Source organism: Drosophila eugracilis, unplaced genomic scaffold (genome assembly GCF_018153835.1).
Source record: "Drosophila eugracilis isolate 14026-0451.02 unplaced genomic scaffold, ASM1815383v1 contig_1135, whole genome shotgun sequence".
Taxonomy (NCBI): domain Eukaryota; kingdom Metazoa; phylum Arthropoda; class Insecta; order Diptera; family Drosophilidae; genus Drosophila; species Drosophila eugracilis.
In genome coordinates, this window is record NW_024571914.1 from 335,467 (window position 1) to 352,732 (window position 17,266).

Consider the following 17,266-nt stretch of genomic DNA (forward strand, 5'->3'; position numbering starts at 1 on the left):
ATTTGATTCAGTAAAAACCACGTTTGAGTACAATCGATGATACTCTCTTTTGAAATGCAATTGCCAGGCATTTCAACATGTGCCCGAAGTAGTCAATTTTCTCAGTAACTTCCGAAAAGAGCCAAACGTTGAGTCAATATGGCCTGCAAGGTAATTAAAATGCTATTGTAAATTGATGAGCGGTTGCAAAAACGAATAAATGAAGGTGAATTCACACTGCATACGGCATTGTAATAATTCTATTATTAACTGCTTACAGATTATGAATAAGCTTTGATTTGAGTACTTATTCTGCACATTATAAATCATTTATATGCTTTTAACAGATCGGTGGTTGGTTATTAAATGTCTAAAAAACAATGTTTAAAAAAAATATATATTTTTAAAATTATATGTTCTCATTTTTGGTTTAATATATAATGTTTTGAGCAAGGATGCAAAACCAATTTTTATTTTAAATATTTTCATAGAAAAATGATTAAAAAATATTTAGATCAGATCACGATTACATTTTTGTATATAAAGAAATCACAATTACTTTAAATGTAAGAATATAGTTAAGGGGTCATTACGCTTTGAAATTTTGTCAGCACTTTTGCTTGACATTATAAAACAATCTTTAAATTTTAACCCCAAAAGCATACTACAAAATTCAAATAAAATGCTTAAAAATCGATGACTAAACAACCTAACAGAATCACCCACTTACTATAAATTCCAGCAGAAATAAACTAAAACGTTTCGGGTTTTGTTTGTTTTATTTCAATAATTTAAGTCATTTAAAAATGTACATGTACAGTATACATAATCCAATACGTATGTATACACAAAACTTCATAAATAATAAAATGTTCAAGAAACGCATTACAAATGCTATGCATGTACAATATCTAAATATGCCAAAGATCACGCTGCGCCCCCTGGCTGACCACAAAAAAGGTTTACGGCACAGAGAGGGAGAGTAAAAATTGCGGCCGCATCGTGACAAAAAATACATAATTTCAGTTTCAGTTTGTTATACATAGCATAAATTACATAATACATTTAATTTGTAATGTCATTTCATACATTGACGTTTACACTTATTGTTCTGTTGACGACTTTTCGCTAAGTTTTTCTGTTACATATATCTGTATGTTTTTATATCGGCCTGCTAACGGCCGCATTGCTACTGTTGGTGAGTTGGTTGGTAGGTTGGTTGGTTGATCGGTATTTAGATCGGTATCGGTGCATCCATTGCTCGTAAGGAGATTTAATGCTCAATGCCTTAGATGTCGCACTATCGGAATACGCATAGTGCGAGCGATTGCTCATAACAATTTCTAATACATATGTATGGTAATATTTTCATCAACGACTCTTTTTTACTGTATCTACGCAATCCGTAATGCGTCTTAAACCTCGCTGTAATGCTACATATACGTATCTGCGTGTATATATATATCTGCTTAACGACTTCCACTATTCTCCGCCCCGACGGCTTACGCGGTCTCTACATAGTTGGCCGGATACAGGCCGACGCGCCCATTCATGCGTCCCTTGCACCAGCCTTGTTCGTCTTCATCTTCGAGCTTCTCAAAAACATCACCTGAAAGAGCCAAGCGAAAAGGGTGAGTTAGCGGTGAGCTGTGACCATTGGAGATTATCATATGGAAGGCTTCCACACACCTTGCTTGAATGTGAGCTCATCACTTTCAGCGCCCTCGTAATCATACAGCGCTTTGACCGGCACGCCCGGCTCACCGTTGTCCACCAGCACGTTGTCGCCCTCGTCCCACTCCTCCTCTTCGTCGAATGGATTTGCATCGACTTTGCCGTTGCCGTTGCTGTGTATACAAATTGAAATCAATTAGTTCAATGAAAATGAGCGCATTCAACGCGACGTGTCTATGGGCTGACCAGCAAGCCAGCAGGCCATCGAGCAGTCCGAGTGTAATTCAAAACAATACAAACTGTTTCAACTTACGTTACGCTCGGATTGCGATTGGATGCCGCTGATGCCGCCGTAGCTGCTGCTGCCGTTGCTGTCGCAGCGCCGGCAACTGCCGCCGACGTTTTAGCTTCCGATGTGGTGGCTGAGGATTGCGTGGTCGCTATGTCGCTCTTTACACTCGCTCTGCTGCTAACACTGTTTAAGGTGCTGGTGTTCTTCTTCAGGCTGTTCGTCGAGGGGTATTCCTGCTGAAGAAGAGCAAGCTTAGTCTGTGATTTTAAATACTGCTTAGTCAAAGCTAGCTTACATGCACATCCTCGGCCACAGGTCGCTGATTGATGAGCGTGATGGGTGCTGCCGGCAGTGCCTCTTTTGATTTGTTGCCCTTGGCAATGTCACGGAACTCCTCCGTGTATTCCTGTTAACAAAGCGGAAGTTCCATTAAAGACTCGGTTGTATTGCAAAGTTTTAGGAAACCCACCACAAATGATGGCCAGTTCATGGCCATGTTAATGCCATGATTATTCGACCACCATTTCAAGTCTTTCTGCTGGTCTGCATTGTTAATCGTGTGAGAGAACTCTTCGTAAATTTGGGGCAGGCTGAAACACACATGAAATATTTTATAAGATAGTTTTAAACTTAAGATCAAAATCAATTCCCACCTTTGCACTTTGGTGAGGTCAAGACAAGAGTGCACGTTGAACAGGATCTCTTTGAAGAACTGCAACCGCGTCTTCTCAAATGTTTGGCACTTATCGAACACGGATGTCATGTCCTCGATGTACACCGAATTATATTTGGTGATTTCGGCAATAGCTTGCTCGTACTTCTCTCGGCACTTTTGCACTTGATCTTTGGTCTTTTGCACTCGATCGTGCATTTTCTTTACCTGTTTAAGAAATTATAAAGGATTAAAAATTAAACTATAAGTTTTATCATCTTGAAAGGTTAATGAAATATGGGATTTAAATTATCTATTTGCTTTCATTTTCATATAATACATTCTTTGGAACTTTTAAACATTTTTCAATAAATAAAACAAGAGGAAACGCAATAGTCGAGTGCCGCGACTATAAGATACCCGTTACTGTTTCACACAATTTTAAAATATTAATTTTGCTAGTGGAAATTCACAAGGCGCCACCTATTGTCAGAGGAAGTATGTTGAGTATGCTTATAGTGACGTCACTCCCCATGTGAGGCCTTATAACTTAATTTCTTTATAAATAGCGAAATAATGTTCCGATTTGAAAAATCTTTGGTAAATCGATAGATATTAACAGAAATAAGTTATACAGGGTCAAACGAAGGCATTCATAATAATGTTATAGACGCCACAGTTTTCCGCGGTTTGTGGGCGTTAGAGTGGGCGTGGCCTGATGCAACTTCGTAGCAAGTTGCAGAGACATTTCTTAAATACGTGTTCCTAAGCAAAATTTTGTAGCTCTTATAGCTTTCGAGATTTTTGCATTTTGCGTTAGAGTGGGCGTGGCTTCATCGTTAAAAACCAATTCGCATTGGGAGCATTATTAAAACCTACATGCTTGATCCGAACTTTCTATCTCTTATAGTTACCGAGATATCAACTTTTCTAGAAAATCCGAAAACCGTCTTTTGAGCCTTGTGGGCATATGAGTGGGTGTGACCGGATAGTAGAACCACTGTAAGATGCGCTAGCATCTAAATATTATACTTTCTGAATTTCAACTTTCTAGCTCCAATAGTTCCTGAGATTTCAGCAATTTCAGTTTTTTGCGATTTGTGGGCGTTAGGGTGGGCGTGGCAGGATGCTGTAATAAACTTGCGCTGTCCCGGGACCTCAAGAATCTTCATGGTTAATCTCAACTTTGTATCTGTTATAGTTCCTGAGATCTCAGCGTTCATACGGACGGACGGACGGACGGACGGACGGACAGACGGACATGGCCCAATCGACTTCGCTATTGATCCTGATCAAGAATATATATACTTTATAGGGTCGCAAACGCTTCCTTCGATCTGTTACATACTTTTCAACGAATCTAGTATACCCTTTTACTCTACGAGTAACGGGTATAAAAAGACATTCTCTTCAGCTTTTCAAATAAGATATAAGTTCTGATCTCCATCTTGATCCTTACCTGATCCGGCGACAATGAGCTGTCGGCATTGGCATTGCGTTCTTGGTTAGTAGCACTGCGCTCCGTCTTGCAGGCCGAATGATAATCCGCCTTGGCCTTTTCTACTTTGGCCAGCAGTTTGGCCCAAGGCTTTTGAGCCTTCTTGAACAGATCCTCTAGGTCTTTGCGCTCCTTGATCTGCATAAGCGTGTGGTGGTAGTTCTCCTTCTGCCATGTCTTGATCTGGCTGTTAACGTCATTGCAGAGGCTATCCTTGATCTTCATGTGAACGTCGGAGATGCGCTCCGATTCCGTTAGCACGCCCTTCCAGGCCGCCTCCGTGGTTCCATATTCCGGCCCTGAAAAAATCAAGCATGGGTTATATATCTCTTATAACGATTCTCAATTAACAACAGATTACAAGCGTGTCGCCAAGTCGAGCTGTCTGCCGCTGACGTCATCATGGGCCCCTCGGGCACTTGGTTTATCTAATCAGCCGCAGCCGCAAGTTATATATGTAGCTATAGCCATAGGTATAGGTATAGGTATGGCAAATTTAATATGCTCGAAGAATGAGCGCTTGTATGGGTGCTCCGATCGAGGAACATCGCACATTTTTGGGATTTTTTATTGGGCGCTAACACAACACAACAATCAAATTGATATGATGCTCGTCTTATAATTGGCAGTGCACGGAACTCGTTTGCCTAACGACTCACTACTATCCCCAATTCCCCATGCTAAAACACACAGACAAAGATATTTAGAAATTGAGACGCTTAGCACAGAAATAACTCGTTCTATTTTCCCGTCGCATTGATTTTTGAAACCATTTCAAGCGACGCTTTGGTGCCGGTTTGGTTTGGTTCGGTATAGTGCCCGGGTAATGGGCCACTGGCCAGCGCTTCTGCCTCTCAGTCTCAGTCTCCGTATCTGTATCTACAAATATATATCTGGATCTGTATTCGTATTCGTATCGGTATCTTTGACTAGACGCAGCTAGGCAAATTCCGCACAAATAAGAAAATACAAAAAGAGAACCAACTGGGAGGCGGAGGAAGTAGTAGTAGCTTTTGCAATTGCCCATTGCTGGTTACTGTGAAAGTGGACACTGGGAATTCCGTGCAGAGGCGGTCACAGAAAATAGCAGCAATAGAAACAGCAGCAGCAATGAGGCAAAGCGGTTTCCAACTTTGCAAGCACTGTACTCGATTTCATTTCACGAAGAAGCGCGCACACTGTGCCGGACATCCGCCAAAAATGGCCAGAGACCCAATTCCATGGATTAGGAATATGAATTGACTATTGCTGTGGGCCATTACAAAAATTAGGCGCCAGCCAAACTGAGAAAACACAAAAATTTTCATAGAAATGTTTTTAAAATGAGCCAAATATAATATTTTAGATATGATAAGAGCACAAGATCATAAAACTTTTAAATATCATAAAAACATCTAAAACATCAATAAACTAAACAGAATAACAAAGAAAATCTGATTGTTTAGATGTATTTTATCTTAAGTATCACCTTTGTTAATACAAATTTTGGCACTTCCTTTGCAAAATGTTCGTTTAGTTTAAAACAAAGTGTGCGTTTAAACAAATGTTTATGTCTGGTTTATGTAAACACTTTGCTCTCCCTACTCATTAACATATTTTAATAAATTGGGCTGGCAGTTTTGAACCACAGTGCAAAGCTTTTCCAAAGTACAACCGACAAAAACGAGGTAACGAAAAACGTAAAAAAAAGCCATTAATAGCTTAAGCCACTTATCGCACAACGGCAACAACAATGCTCAGAATGATGTACAGAATGTAGAAAATAAGAACAGCCAGTGGGCCAAATAAGTGGTGGGAATTCAACGTGAGCGGGTCACTTGATGCTCCACTGGGCTTCTTAGCTCGTGAATGAATGTGTTAACAAATTGCTGTCTTATATGTCAGATGATGTCTCATCCCGCGACCCACACACATCCCACCCGCTCCTCACTCGCCCATTCACTCACCTTTCTCAATGAGTTCACCCCATTTCTTTGACCAGGTGCGCAAACTTTTCGCATATCCCTTCTCCATGTCGGCACGCTCCTGTATCAGTTGCTGTAGGTCATTGCAGAGTCTGCAGGCGAAATGAGACAAAAATCATAATAATGCAAACCGGTTTGATTTTTGGTTTGGGTTCGGGTTGCGATGGATTGAGCTGGCAATGACCCAGCAGGCCAAGTGGTAATATACAGTAAAAAAAACTATCCATTCACTCAGTATTTTAAAAACTTCTCTACTGTTCGAATTCTAAATATCAAAAATTTGAAAATATCAAAAAAGTTAAAGCCATCCATGTAGATTGTCGACAACAAAGCTATTACAAAAATGAGATCATATATAAGTAGGTTACTTATTATCATGCTGATATAAATAAAACGTTTTATTTCTTAATTTCTTTAAGTATAATAAGTAGTGTCAGCTAATAAATTTGTATTCAAAACCAATCGATAAAATAGCATGACCTACTGAATTTACAGATAAGTTAAAATTGAACAATTGGTATTCCCAAAACGTTAATCAAGGTTTTTGATTTTTATTTGTTTTGGATTTTATCTACTTAAACAAATGATATGACGGCATTCGAATGACATAAGTGATGTTACGTTTTTTTTTGTGCATTAAGGCATCCTGATGTTTATTGACTTACTTGTAACCATCCTCGATCCGTTTGGTGGTTCGTTTATAGTTGCCGGGCTCCCAGAAGGAATCGCTTCCAGCCTGCAGGAGCTGATCATCACTGTGGTGGGACATTTCCTGTAGGTTCCAATCGATATTAATCAATCACACACGAGGGGGCTTAAGCCAGTAATCATAATATATGAGTTTAGGTTACGTAAATAGACAATGCCGCCATAAACAACTTCCACACAACAGCAGCAGTAAGAGAAACAACAAAAAAGGCTCTTTGTTTATACGCAAACTTGTATTTTCGTAGTGTTTATCTTGGTTCAACAAATCGTTTGTTAAACAATATACTATACCCAAAACGAATCAAGTGGAGGGTAAATTAATTGTTTGCCTAATTTCGATTAAGAAATTCCTGTGCATTGATGCAACAGGTAGAACTTTAATTACTGAAGCTTTATCAACGGCCATATTTCTTGTGGGTTTCGCCGAGTGTCCCCATTGATAAAGACTGGACTTATCACCCCTGACTCATTTCGAGTCATGGCATATCATTTTAATATAAAAGTAATAAAGGCATTCCGTTAATTTAAATTAATAACGTTTGAAACGTTTATAGAATTTAAAATTTTATATTTTTTTTTTTACAAAATATAATAAGTGAGGAATGGGCTAGGTTAGGTTATTTCAACAAAAAAATATGTGGCTACTTAATCATACATTTTTAAAAGTTCTCAAGTTGGGAAAAGGTTTTTATCTAATCAATTATGTAAGTTCCCGGCATTTCCATCAGCTGTTTATAAACTTATATACTTTTGGTGGGAAAACTATTATCTTATCGCAAGCCTTTTTATAACTTTTATGTTTTCGATTTATGAAAATTAAACACGCAGCTTAGATATGCCTTTAAAAATGGACATTCTGTTATCTGGGTCGTCTTAATTATCAAATTGTTTATATTTTATCAGTTTTTTTTCAGTGCAGGGTATTATTTATTGTACTTTCCGGTGGGAAAACTTGGTATCTTATCAGGGAGTTTCCCTGCATCAGCTGTTGGTAAACAATGCAGGCGGCTTAGTTTCCACACACACACCCGTATAACCGTATAACGGTTATGTTATCAGCAGACATTGACCGGTTATATGTATGTGCATTTATATATTTATATATACATGCTTAATAACCGTAGCTGGAATTTAATCACCACCACACAAAAGACTCTTGGCGATTGATGACGACTGGTGAGTTGGAATCTTGAATCTTGTGCTGACTTGATTTGGGCGTCATCGGCATACGATGCGCTTACGGGTTTTCCTCATCATCGGCTATAAATAATAAACACAAAGTCGCGGCTATTTGCGATTTTCGTGTTTCGTGAGTGGAAATGGCCAACAGAAAGTTTTTAAAACAGGTTGACGCATACTTCGCATATTTGTGGAGATAGATAAGCAACTTTACGGCACTCACAAACACAGACACTCTCACACACACTTACGCACACCTAAACTAACACGTCGCACACTTAGGCGATAAGAATCCCCCTCCCTCTAACAACCGCCCATCACCTATAAACTCGTTTATCTTTGAGATTGAACTTGTCTCGGTCGTTTTTCCTGTAAATATTTGCATAAATTTCCAGTACACCTTACATAAGGCTTTTAGGTTTAGGATGCTACGATTAATATATTTCGCTTTGCACTAATTTTTAGCAGGCGAAGCGTACGAAGAGCACTTGCTGGCCGATTGGATTTTGTTGTTGCCAGACGCACACCGACACGCACACACTCTCGGAGCACACACACACAAATAGACTAAGAAGCGAAATTCCGCTACACCCAAACGCGTTTACACGAAATGTTCTAAATTGCGATCGCTTTTGCTGTTGTTGTTTCTTTCACAGTTACATTGCATCTTAAAGTTTTTTTAATCCTTGGTTTAGTGTGTTTTTTAGTTTTGAACTTATTCCGAAATAGAGCGACCACATACCAAATAACAAAATAGCGTAAAAAAGCACTACAACTCGAGTGTATGTCTGGAATCGCCAACTAAAAAAACTATGTGCGATGTGACCGTGTTGCAGTCGTTAGAATATACCAAGCGGCAAGCGGAGATATACTTTTATTAACAATACCAAAAATATACTATGATCAGGGTTAATTTTTAAATTAATTTTTCTAAAAGAGGAATAAAAATACTTTATATATTATTGTAGTAAACAGCTAAAGATATACACATAAACCAAATTATATATTTTTGGGAATACATTTTAAAAAAAAAAATTTAATTAGGGTGACCGTTAACGACATTAAACACACCAGCATTTTTTTTATAAATGTTTTGATAATTTTAACTCCTGATTTTCAAAACTTATTATTAAAACTAAACAAGAAAAAAAACAAAAAAATGAAAATTAAAAAAATCTATTTATTTTTTCATTACTTCTAGTTTTTTATTATTATGTTTCATTGAATTATAATGAGTTAGAAGAAGAGATCGAGTAAGAATTTAGAATTTATTGTCAGATAATTTCTTTATTTTATTGACAAATATTACTTTACTTTTTGAGTTGTCGTCGAATACGTTTTCTCAAATTGGCTAATATTTCAAAAATAATGCAATCCCTTACGTTACTTACAAGAAGATGCCAAATGGGCTGCAGTAGAAGAATTATATGGTCAAACAATGCATCCATCTTTCAGGCTAGCATAAAAAACAGGAGAAGAAACACAAACGTATGGAATTTAGGAAAATATATTTTGACAGAAATCTCACAGGACCTCTTCCCGTGCTACATACGACAGCATGAATTCGATCTTTCGAACCAGCTGCGCCAGTTTCGTGCGATCAAGTTCTACACTTCCGCTGGCCAGAGCGAATAGTTTCTGGAACTCGGCTTCCTGGGGATTCTTTCGCCGGCTCATAGCCTTTGTCTGTTGTAGCAAGTGAAGCAAATCACTGAGGGCTGCCAATTTGTTTTGCCTTGTCGCCATTAACTGGCGTGCATCCTGCTGCAACTGCTCCCTGCTCTCGACTAGGAAATTTGCCCCTGCACCGGCACTTCCTACGGCTGCCGCACCTGCAGGTCCATTGCCCGTGGTTATGGCCTCCATCTCGACAGAAACGATGGCGTCCTCTGCATCTTCGAAGTTGGTGCCGTACTTTAAGGTGGCACTAAGATTTACCAGGTGCGCAACAGCTTCTCTGGCATTTGTTCTTTGTTCGCCGGCAAAAAAGCGAGCCACGCACGAATAGGCGCTCAAAATGTTCCAGAGATTGTAGTGCAGGCAGGGTGAAGGTGCCTTCTTGCATATATCTGAGAACTTTGCAATTTTTTCATATATTTCAGGAACAGTGCTCTCTTTCTTTGCAGCCTCTTCGGGTGTGGGAATAACCACAATTTTTGAGTTTTTGGGCTTGTTCCACCAGGGCTTGTAATCCGGCATGAGCTTCATAATGTCGCCGTTAGTGATTAGTTTCTGAAACTCTTGTTGCTCCTCAGTAGTTAGCCGGCTCCAAACTTCATCTGCATCGTTAATGTCAACGCCTTTTAGTCGATCAACAATATCGTTTTCAATGTCTTCTTCAAGTGGATCTCCTTCGGAAACATCCTCTTCCCCATCATCTCCTAGTTCTCCTTCTTCACCCCCATCGGAATCAAAGGGATTTTCTAAACCATCTGCATCAAAGTCCTGCGGATTGAAGCCACCATCCGTTTCCCGCATTCTCTTCAATATATGGTATATTTTCCGCATGTCTTCTTGACCTTCTTGCGTTGCCTTGGCTCCGGACAGTTCGTCTTGAATGCAGGATTTATAGAACTCCTCAGAGCATTTGAGGTGCTCCTTTGATTTGTAACATCCCACACTGCAATATAATGCATTGCACTTGGGACATGAATATTTGAAGGGTACATCCTTACAGCTATAGAAGATTAATAGTTTTAGTTTTATTCTATATCAAATATATAAATTACTAACAAGTGACACTTTTCTTCGGCTTCCGACATGGTCAATAAAATAAACAAAACAATGCGGCCGCTAACAGCTGATCGCTGAAGTAGGACCATATTCATTTTTATTATAATAGTACCATCCACTTCAAAGTACATTCACATTAAAAACCGGGTTTTTGAATACAAATTTTTCATAAAGATCAAAAAATTTGATATTAAAAATCTTTCATTCTCATTTTTGTCTTGATATTCTATATTAATCTAATGATGAACTACAGCTGCTACAATTATATTTTGATAAAATAATAAAACTAGGTATTAATTTTTAATATTTATTAAACATTAGACATAAACATTTTTGAAAATTTTTTAAAAGATAATAGCATAGACAAGATCATTAAATAATTAAAGAAAAAAAAAATGAATTTTAAAATATATTAAAGGAACTCAAAATATTTGTTACCTTAAGTATGTTTTAATAAACTTCCTTTTCTCAATGTATAATTTATCCCGGAAACTTAATTGTTGAATGGTTTTAATATGAGCGAACTTCTCCACCCACACAACGCGTTTAGTGTTACCGTTCTGTCTGGCGGGAGTAAATCCCTTGCGCAGTAGGACCGTCAGCATGGACCAGGCCGCCCTCTGTTTGTTTTATAGCCAAAGGCTGGTGGAGCGCAGCCAACAGAGAATAATCACAACGTGTTCGCGAAAGACCAAGACTTCCGTGTGCCCGAGATCCGTGTTCCGTGCTCCGATCCGATCCGACCTGATCCGTTCTGTTTCGCTCCGCGGAAATGTCAGCCACTAACGGCACACACTACGAGCAGCTGCACCAGGGCCGCACCAAGATGTACAAATCCAAGGTGGACGTCGTCCTGGGTGCCCAATGGGGTGACGAAGGCAAGGGAAAAGTGGTAGACATGCTGGCTTCCGATGTAGACATTGTGTGCAGGTGTCAGGTAAGAATTCAGCATAATAGGCATTGATAACAGACGATATCCTTGCCCAAGGACACTCTAGCCAGCATCTGCGTATTTCACCAGATGAGCCACCTTTTTACAACACAACACACTATCGCTCTTTTCGGCCGCCGCATGCTTTCCCATTTGTATTTATCAATTCTGCCATCCCGCCATGTGGCTGCGTCTGTGTGTACGACCATGTACATGTCCGTGTCCGTCCGTGAGCCTATTTGTCCAAGTGTTTGTGCCGAGCGCGCATGTGTGCGCCTATTTCCCCCAATTCCCTCTCCTTCCCTTTTCACTACCAGTCTCATGTGTTGGTGTGTATGCCGCGGTGCTGTACTCATAGCGATTTTTTCACCGAATCTAGCTTGTTCCGGAGGTCAAGAACTAGCTAAAGCAGCAGGTGCCATAAGTCAGTTTTAGTTCCCAGTAGTAGCGAATCTTAAATGCTTTAAAACTTCAAGATGCAGCGGAAAAACTTACGATTCCTAAGTTTAAAAATAATGATGCTAAATATTATAATTCTACTCCTAATCATCGAACATAGTAAGCTTTTTAAATTGCTACTAGATAAATTGAAATTAGCCCAAACCTAGTTCTTTATCAAATTAAACTAACAGTTTTAAATTTGAAAAGAAAAATTCTATTTAATGCTTAGAAAGAAAGAAAAGAATATCAAAACTACTAGTATATATTTATAATATATCTTTAAATTTCCTATAAACTGTTTCCGTTGAGAGGTTTAGTAGCTACTTCTGGTAATCGGTAGCCAGCAGCGCTATTATTCCGTCAGCAAGTCTGCCAACAATGCTGGCGCAGCAAAATTCGTCACTGGTGTTGTCTGTCTCTTTCCCGCCCTCAGTCGCCATCTCTTTCGTGGCTGACGTTAATTCCTATCCCCATCCCTGTTCCGCACATCTGTGTTGCTCGCTCGGCGGACCGCCAAGTTTACATAACAGCCAACATCATCACCAGAAACTTGGAGCCTTCGTCGTAGAACCTCTGGAAATGCAACCCAAGCAGAGTGATCAACTCTCCGAATAGTTGTTTATTTTATATGGGCTAAGTAAACATCTTTAGGATAAGGGCATTGCGTGTCATTAATAGGTTGTTATGCCGAGCAACTTGTTGATTTCTCAGAACCACCCACGCAGTTCAATGGACGATATGCAGCTGAGAGAAGTCTCCGGTCATCATCATAATGGTTTAGGGGAATCGAAGCGTCTTATCAGTGCCTTTATATAATAACTTCCCCCATTGATTATCGCACTGAGTCACACGACTGACACGCCCCTACAGTAATTCCGATTACGACATTATTATGTATTCTGTGCTCAGAATTCGAAATTCTACGAATTGCGAGCGAAAGGCCATGGACGGAAACTGGAACTGGGAACCTAGGAACCCTCGATTGCGATCTCGCCATTTCCCGTATCTTATCATAGACCCGGACTATAAGCTCTAAGCCCTCTCCTTGGCACCGCGTAAACATTTTGATTATCTTGTTTTTGGTTTTTAGCAACGATTTGTGAAGGTTCCAGAATTTCCACTCTTCTTCTGTCGCTAATAATTTATAATTTTTTAATTTTTATGTTTGTATTCTCCTTACAGTGTATGAATACAGAAAACAAATTTGGTTAGATTAGCAAAAATGTAGAAATTTTTTGTACAGTTGCCAAAATGAAAAGGAAAAACACATTAAATTTCTCGAGTGCTTACGTGAGATATAGTCGTAGTTATCTGTATGTGTGGAAACGTTTTCGTTTATTGTCATTTGATATTTGTGGGCACGTGGGACAAATATACCCCATTCGATGGGCTCTGTGTTATTCAATTTGCAAAATATACCTATAATATTTATTTATTTTTCACACAAGCATTGTTTTTCTGCCACCGCCACCGAACAGGCCAAAGCAAAACAAATAATGCTAATTTTGTATATCAACACCTATATATCTACTTTGTATATCTGGGAATCTTTGTGCTCATTTTTCAATCTTTTTTCACCCGCAGGGAGGCAATAATGCTGGACACACTGTGGTCGCTAATGGCACGGAGTTCGACTTCCATCTTTTGCCTAGTGGTGTTGTCAACGAGAAGTGCGTTCTCCGTGATTGGTAAGTTAAAGTAGAATGATATATGTTTAGTAAGGATCGGTGCTAATATATGAGTATAGAGATAAAGATTTGTCTATAAAAGAAACCTAAATTTTGATTTCTTGATTTTAAATGTACATTGTTTTAGGTGCAGTATTAGCGCATTTCTTCTATAATTTTAAAATCTGTAAAAATATAAAGAATCAATACAGATTCTAAACTATGGAGATTTTAGAGTAAAGTGAACTTTGCTACTTCGACTTAGCTATTAGTTTTCTTATTTATAGGCGAAGTTTATAGAGGAACTTGTCAATGAAAGTAAGCAAGTGATTCCTTTCCTCTACCCCTCCTGACTTTTGTTTTCTTGATTTAAAATTTTCATATATAAGCAGAATGTTTGCATACAGTATAGGTCGTAAATATACGGTCTGTTGTCGGTTTGTTTTGCTTTTAGTTTTCACTCGCTCTATAGCAAACTGAAATGGAACGTATCGAGCAAGCGTATATACAGCTATATACCTTTGTAAATACGTACATATATTTATTCCGATATATACAAAGGCAAATGTAGACGAGGAATTTCTGGCAAGATTTGGTGCATCATTGACATTGGCTTGCGGGTCAGTTGGTCTGTTTTTCGACTTTGGTACGCCGCCCGCCCATGAAATTGAAAGGTTTTCTATTTTCTATTTCTGTAGATAAGCAATTCAGATAATTAAATCAGAGTGGGAGAAATTTATATTACCTTTGTGTCAGCCAGTGCCAGAGTGACGTCACTGACTGTCACCGTCAAGGTCGCTTGTTTGTCAATATTTTTCGCAACTTTGTCAAAGTTTAATCGATGTTGCAAGTAGGGTGTGTATTGTAGTGGGTGACATTGTTCGACCAGAGCAACAGTCCAATCCGCACTGTCATCGTTTGTCACAAGACTAATTTATGTGATAGTCAGAACCACACCAAGCCAGTGAAACCCCATAACAATTCTCCGAGAGCTTTTGCCTTTTAGATATCGTTTATGACACTCAGCCCCAACAAACACACACGCATTGAGGCTGACATGTAGAGGAAAATTATTCTAATCAGGCAATTAACTTATTATTTTTAATTTCCCAGCTCAATTCAAAACGACCCCGTTCGTTGAGCCGGCTCGCGTGCCTTGGCATTATGATTTCGTTTGAAATTGGCTCCATGGGCTCCCCATTTCGTCAACTTGTCTGTTTATTATGCAACTTTGTCGGTCTCCGTTATAGATATCAGCCTTTTAAGGCTAGGGAACCTCTAGGTTTGCTTAGCATTTCTTATGTGATATTAAAGCTAAACAAAGAACACATTATCTTGATTACTTTTTATAGTGGCCCTTAAAGAAAGTCTGTGTATTGAACATTAATTCTAGGTGATTAACCATGAACAGTTATAAAAGCTTTTTAACGGAATTCAAAGGTATTCTGAGGAATTTAAGACTGAAAAGGTTTTTATTTCTGATTAAACAAAGTAAACTCGCCGGGTGTAAAACTCTTACAGAGTAAATGTTATTATTTTTCCCCTCTTTGACTCAATTTAAGTTTTCCAATTACAGAAATGAGATCAGGGCAGTTGCAATAGTTAAACAAACCAAGTTTTAAGCCTCAAATACGTACATACATATATCACACTGCTGTTGCAATCACACGACAGCCAACTGCAGTTTGTCGGTTATTTATTGCTCATTTAATGCACGTCTTTGCAGATAGGGAAATCCCCGAAATTAAAGAACGAATACTAAAACTTTTAGCTTGGCATTTACAGGCAATGGTGTCGTCATTCATCTTCCCTCGTTGTTTGACGAGGTGCTGAAGAACGAGGCCAAGGGACTGCAGCATCTGGAAAACCGTCTGATCATCTCGGACCGTGCCCACCTGGTGTTTGACTTCCACCAGCATGTGGATGGCATGCAGGAGGCCGAGAAGGGTGGCAAGTCCCTTGGGACCACCAAGAAGGGCATTGGCCCGGCCTACTCCAGCAAGGCAACCCGCAATGGCATCCGAGTTGGCGAGCTGCTCGGCGACTTCAACCTGTTTAGCGACAAGTGAGAGGAGTTGTGCCCGGGGAACTCGGGGAACCCAGATTCTAACCGCACTCTTTGACACCCCCATTAGGTTCAAGTCCATTGTGGCCACGCACGTGCGTCTGTTCCCATCGATTAACGTGGACGTGGAGGCGGAGTTGGCCCGCTACAAGGACTACGCGGATAAGGTGCGTCCCTATGTCAAGGACACAATTTGTTTCCTGCACACCGCCCTGCGTAACGGCAAGACGATCCTGGTCGAGGGCGCTAACGCGGCCATGCTGGACATTGACTTCGGCACGTATCCGTATGTGACGAGCAGCAACTGCAGCATTGGTGGTGTTCTCACGGGTCTGGGTCTTCCCCCGCAGACGATTGGCGAAGTGATTGGCGTGGTCAAGGCCTATACGACACGAGTAGGCGACGGGCCTTTCCCCACCGAGCAACTGAATGTGAGTTATAGCTTGGTAAATAACCTTTAAATCATTTTCCTTATGATCTACTCTTGTCCTATAGGAAATTGGCGATCTTCTGCAGACCCGTGGGTTCGAGATCGGAGTTACCACCAAGCGCAAGCGTCGTTGCGGCTGGCTGGACATACCGCTCCTGCAGTACACCTCGCTGGTCAACGGCTACACTTGCATCTGTCTTACCAAGTTGGACATTCTCGACACGCTGCCGGAGATCAAGGTGGCTGTGGCCTATAAGAAGCCGAGTGGGGAGAAGCTTGACCACTTCCCAGGCACTATTGCCGAACTGGGAAGCATTGAGGTGGAGTACGCCGTGCTTCCAGGATGGCAGACATCCACCGAGCACATACGCAACTTCAAGGAACTGCCGGAAAACGCCCAGAGCTATGTCCGGTTCCTAGAGAGCGAGCTTAGCGTACCCGTGCGCTGGGTGGGCGTCGGAAAGGGCCGTGAATCCATTATTAATGTACATTAACCAGCCAGCAAATGTGCAGATGTACTTATGCCTACGAGTTTGTGTATATGAAACGGAAGCGCTTTAGAGCCCCTTAGCCAGAAACGGCGCTTAAACTATCCAACCACAACTACAGACCTAACCCACAAATACAACTAATATTTCGACTATCTACAATATTTGGACACAAATTATTAGCCTATTGCTTCTTTAAGTTATATTTCTTAGTTTTGATGTTCACTAAATCATTTGAAGCGGTGCCGTCCGTGGCTCGCACGCATATATATACTATAACTTTTTGTTTGATGAGGACGTACTTAGTTTTTAAGATCATCAGGTGCAGTTTCAGATTTTTTGTAAGCAAAGGGAAGCAGATATTTTTTATTGTACAATAACTAAATGATGTTGTTTTAATATTTAAATACAACAGTGTGCTCTGACTTGTGTAATTGTGTCGCAAGGTAAATACATTTTAAAGTCTAACCGAAAATTGTGTTTTATTTTGGATGGAAATTAAATTACTTGAAGCCTTAATTACTAAAACTGTGGAATATTACTCTTTCATTTTAACATTTTAAGT

General features: G+C 39.8%; 3 protein-coding genes and 1 long non-coding RNA gene across 6 annotated transcripts; 1 reads left to right on the top strand and 3 right to left on the bottom strand.

Annotated features, from left to right (window-relative positions):
- Positions 1–739: 739 nt before the first annotated feature.
- On the bottom strand, positions 740–8,802 carry LOC108110236 (protein kinase C and casein kinase II substrate protein 3). Of its 2 annotated transcripts, none has more exons than XM_017219223.2 (10): positions 8,689–8,802; positions 6,725–6,831; positions 6,042–6,151; positions 4,057–4,394; positions 2,599–2,825; positions 2,415–2,535; positions 2,241–2,351; positions 1,967–2,178; positions 1,669–1,826; positions 740–1,588 (listed from the first exon to the last, which is right to left on the bottom strand). In XM_017219223.2, exons 2-10 carry the CDS (start codon positions 6,826–6,828, stop codon positions 1,482–1,484), a joined length of 1,488 nt encoding a protein of 495 aa, XP_017074712.1. In that variant the 5' UTR covers positions 6,829–6,831; positions 8,689–8,802; the 3' UTR covers positions 740–1,481. The 2 variants fall into 2 exon arrangements, with proteins under 2 accessions (XP_017074712.1, XP_017074711.1); XM_017219222.2 differs by having other exon boundaries at positions 1,967–2,181.
- A 638-nt stretch (positions 8,803–9,440) lies between these two features.
- Positions 9,441–10,768, bottom strand: LOC108110169 (zinc finger HIT domain-containing protein 2). Its single transcript, XM_017219093.2, has 2 exons — positions 10,680–10,768; positions 9,441–10,623 (listed from the first exon to the last, which is right to left on the bottom strand). The coding sequence occupies exons 1-2, from the start codon at positions 10,766–10,768 to the stop codon at positions 9,471–9,473; spliced, it is 1,242 nt and encodes a 413-aa protein (XP_017074582.2). The 3' UTR covers positions 9,441–9,470.
- A 537-nt stretch (positions 10,769–11,305) lies between these two features.
- On the top strand, positions 11,306–17,169 carry LOC108110234 (adenylosuccinate synthetase). Of its 2 annotated transcripts, none has more exons than XM_041817845.1 (5): positions 11,306–11,616; positions 13,636–13,739; positions 15,490–15,783; positions 15,854–16,214; positions 16,279–17,169. In XM_041817845.1, exons 1-5 carry the CDS (start codon positions 11,452–11,454, stop codon positions 16,705–16,707), a joined length of 1,353 nt encoding a protein of 450 aa, XP_041673779.1. In that variant the 5' UTR covers positions 11,306–11,451; the 3' UTR covers positions 16,708–17,169. The 2 variants fall into 2 exon arrangements, with proteins under 2 accessions (XP_041673779.1, XP_017074709.2); XM_017219220.2 differs by having other exon boundaries at positions 11,504–11,616; positions 15,504–15,783.
- On the bottom strand, positions 14,235–15,494 carry LOC108110235. Its single transcript, XR_001772555.2, has 2 exons — positions 14,464–15,494; positions 14,235–14,410 (listed from the first exon to the last, which is right to left on the bottom strand). It is a non-coding gene; the product is annotated as an uncharacterized LOC108110235 (long non-coding RNA).
- Positions 17,170–17,266: the final 97 nt, after the last annotated feature.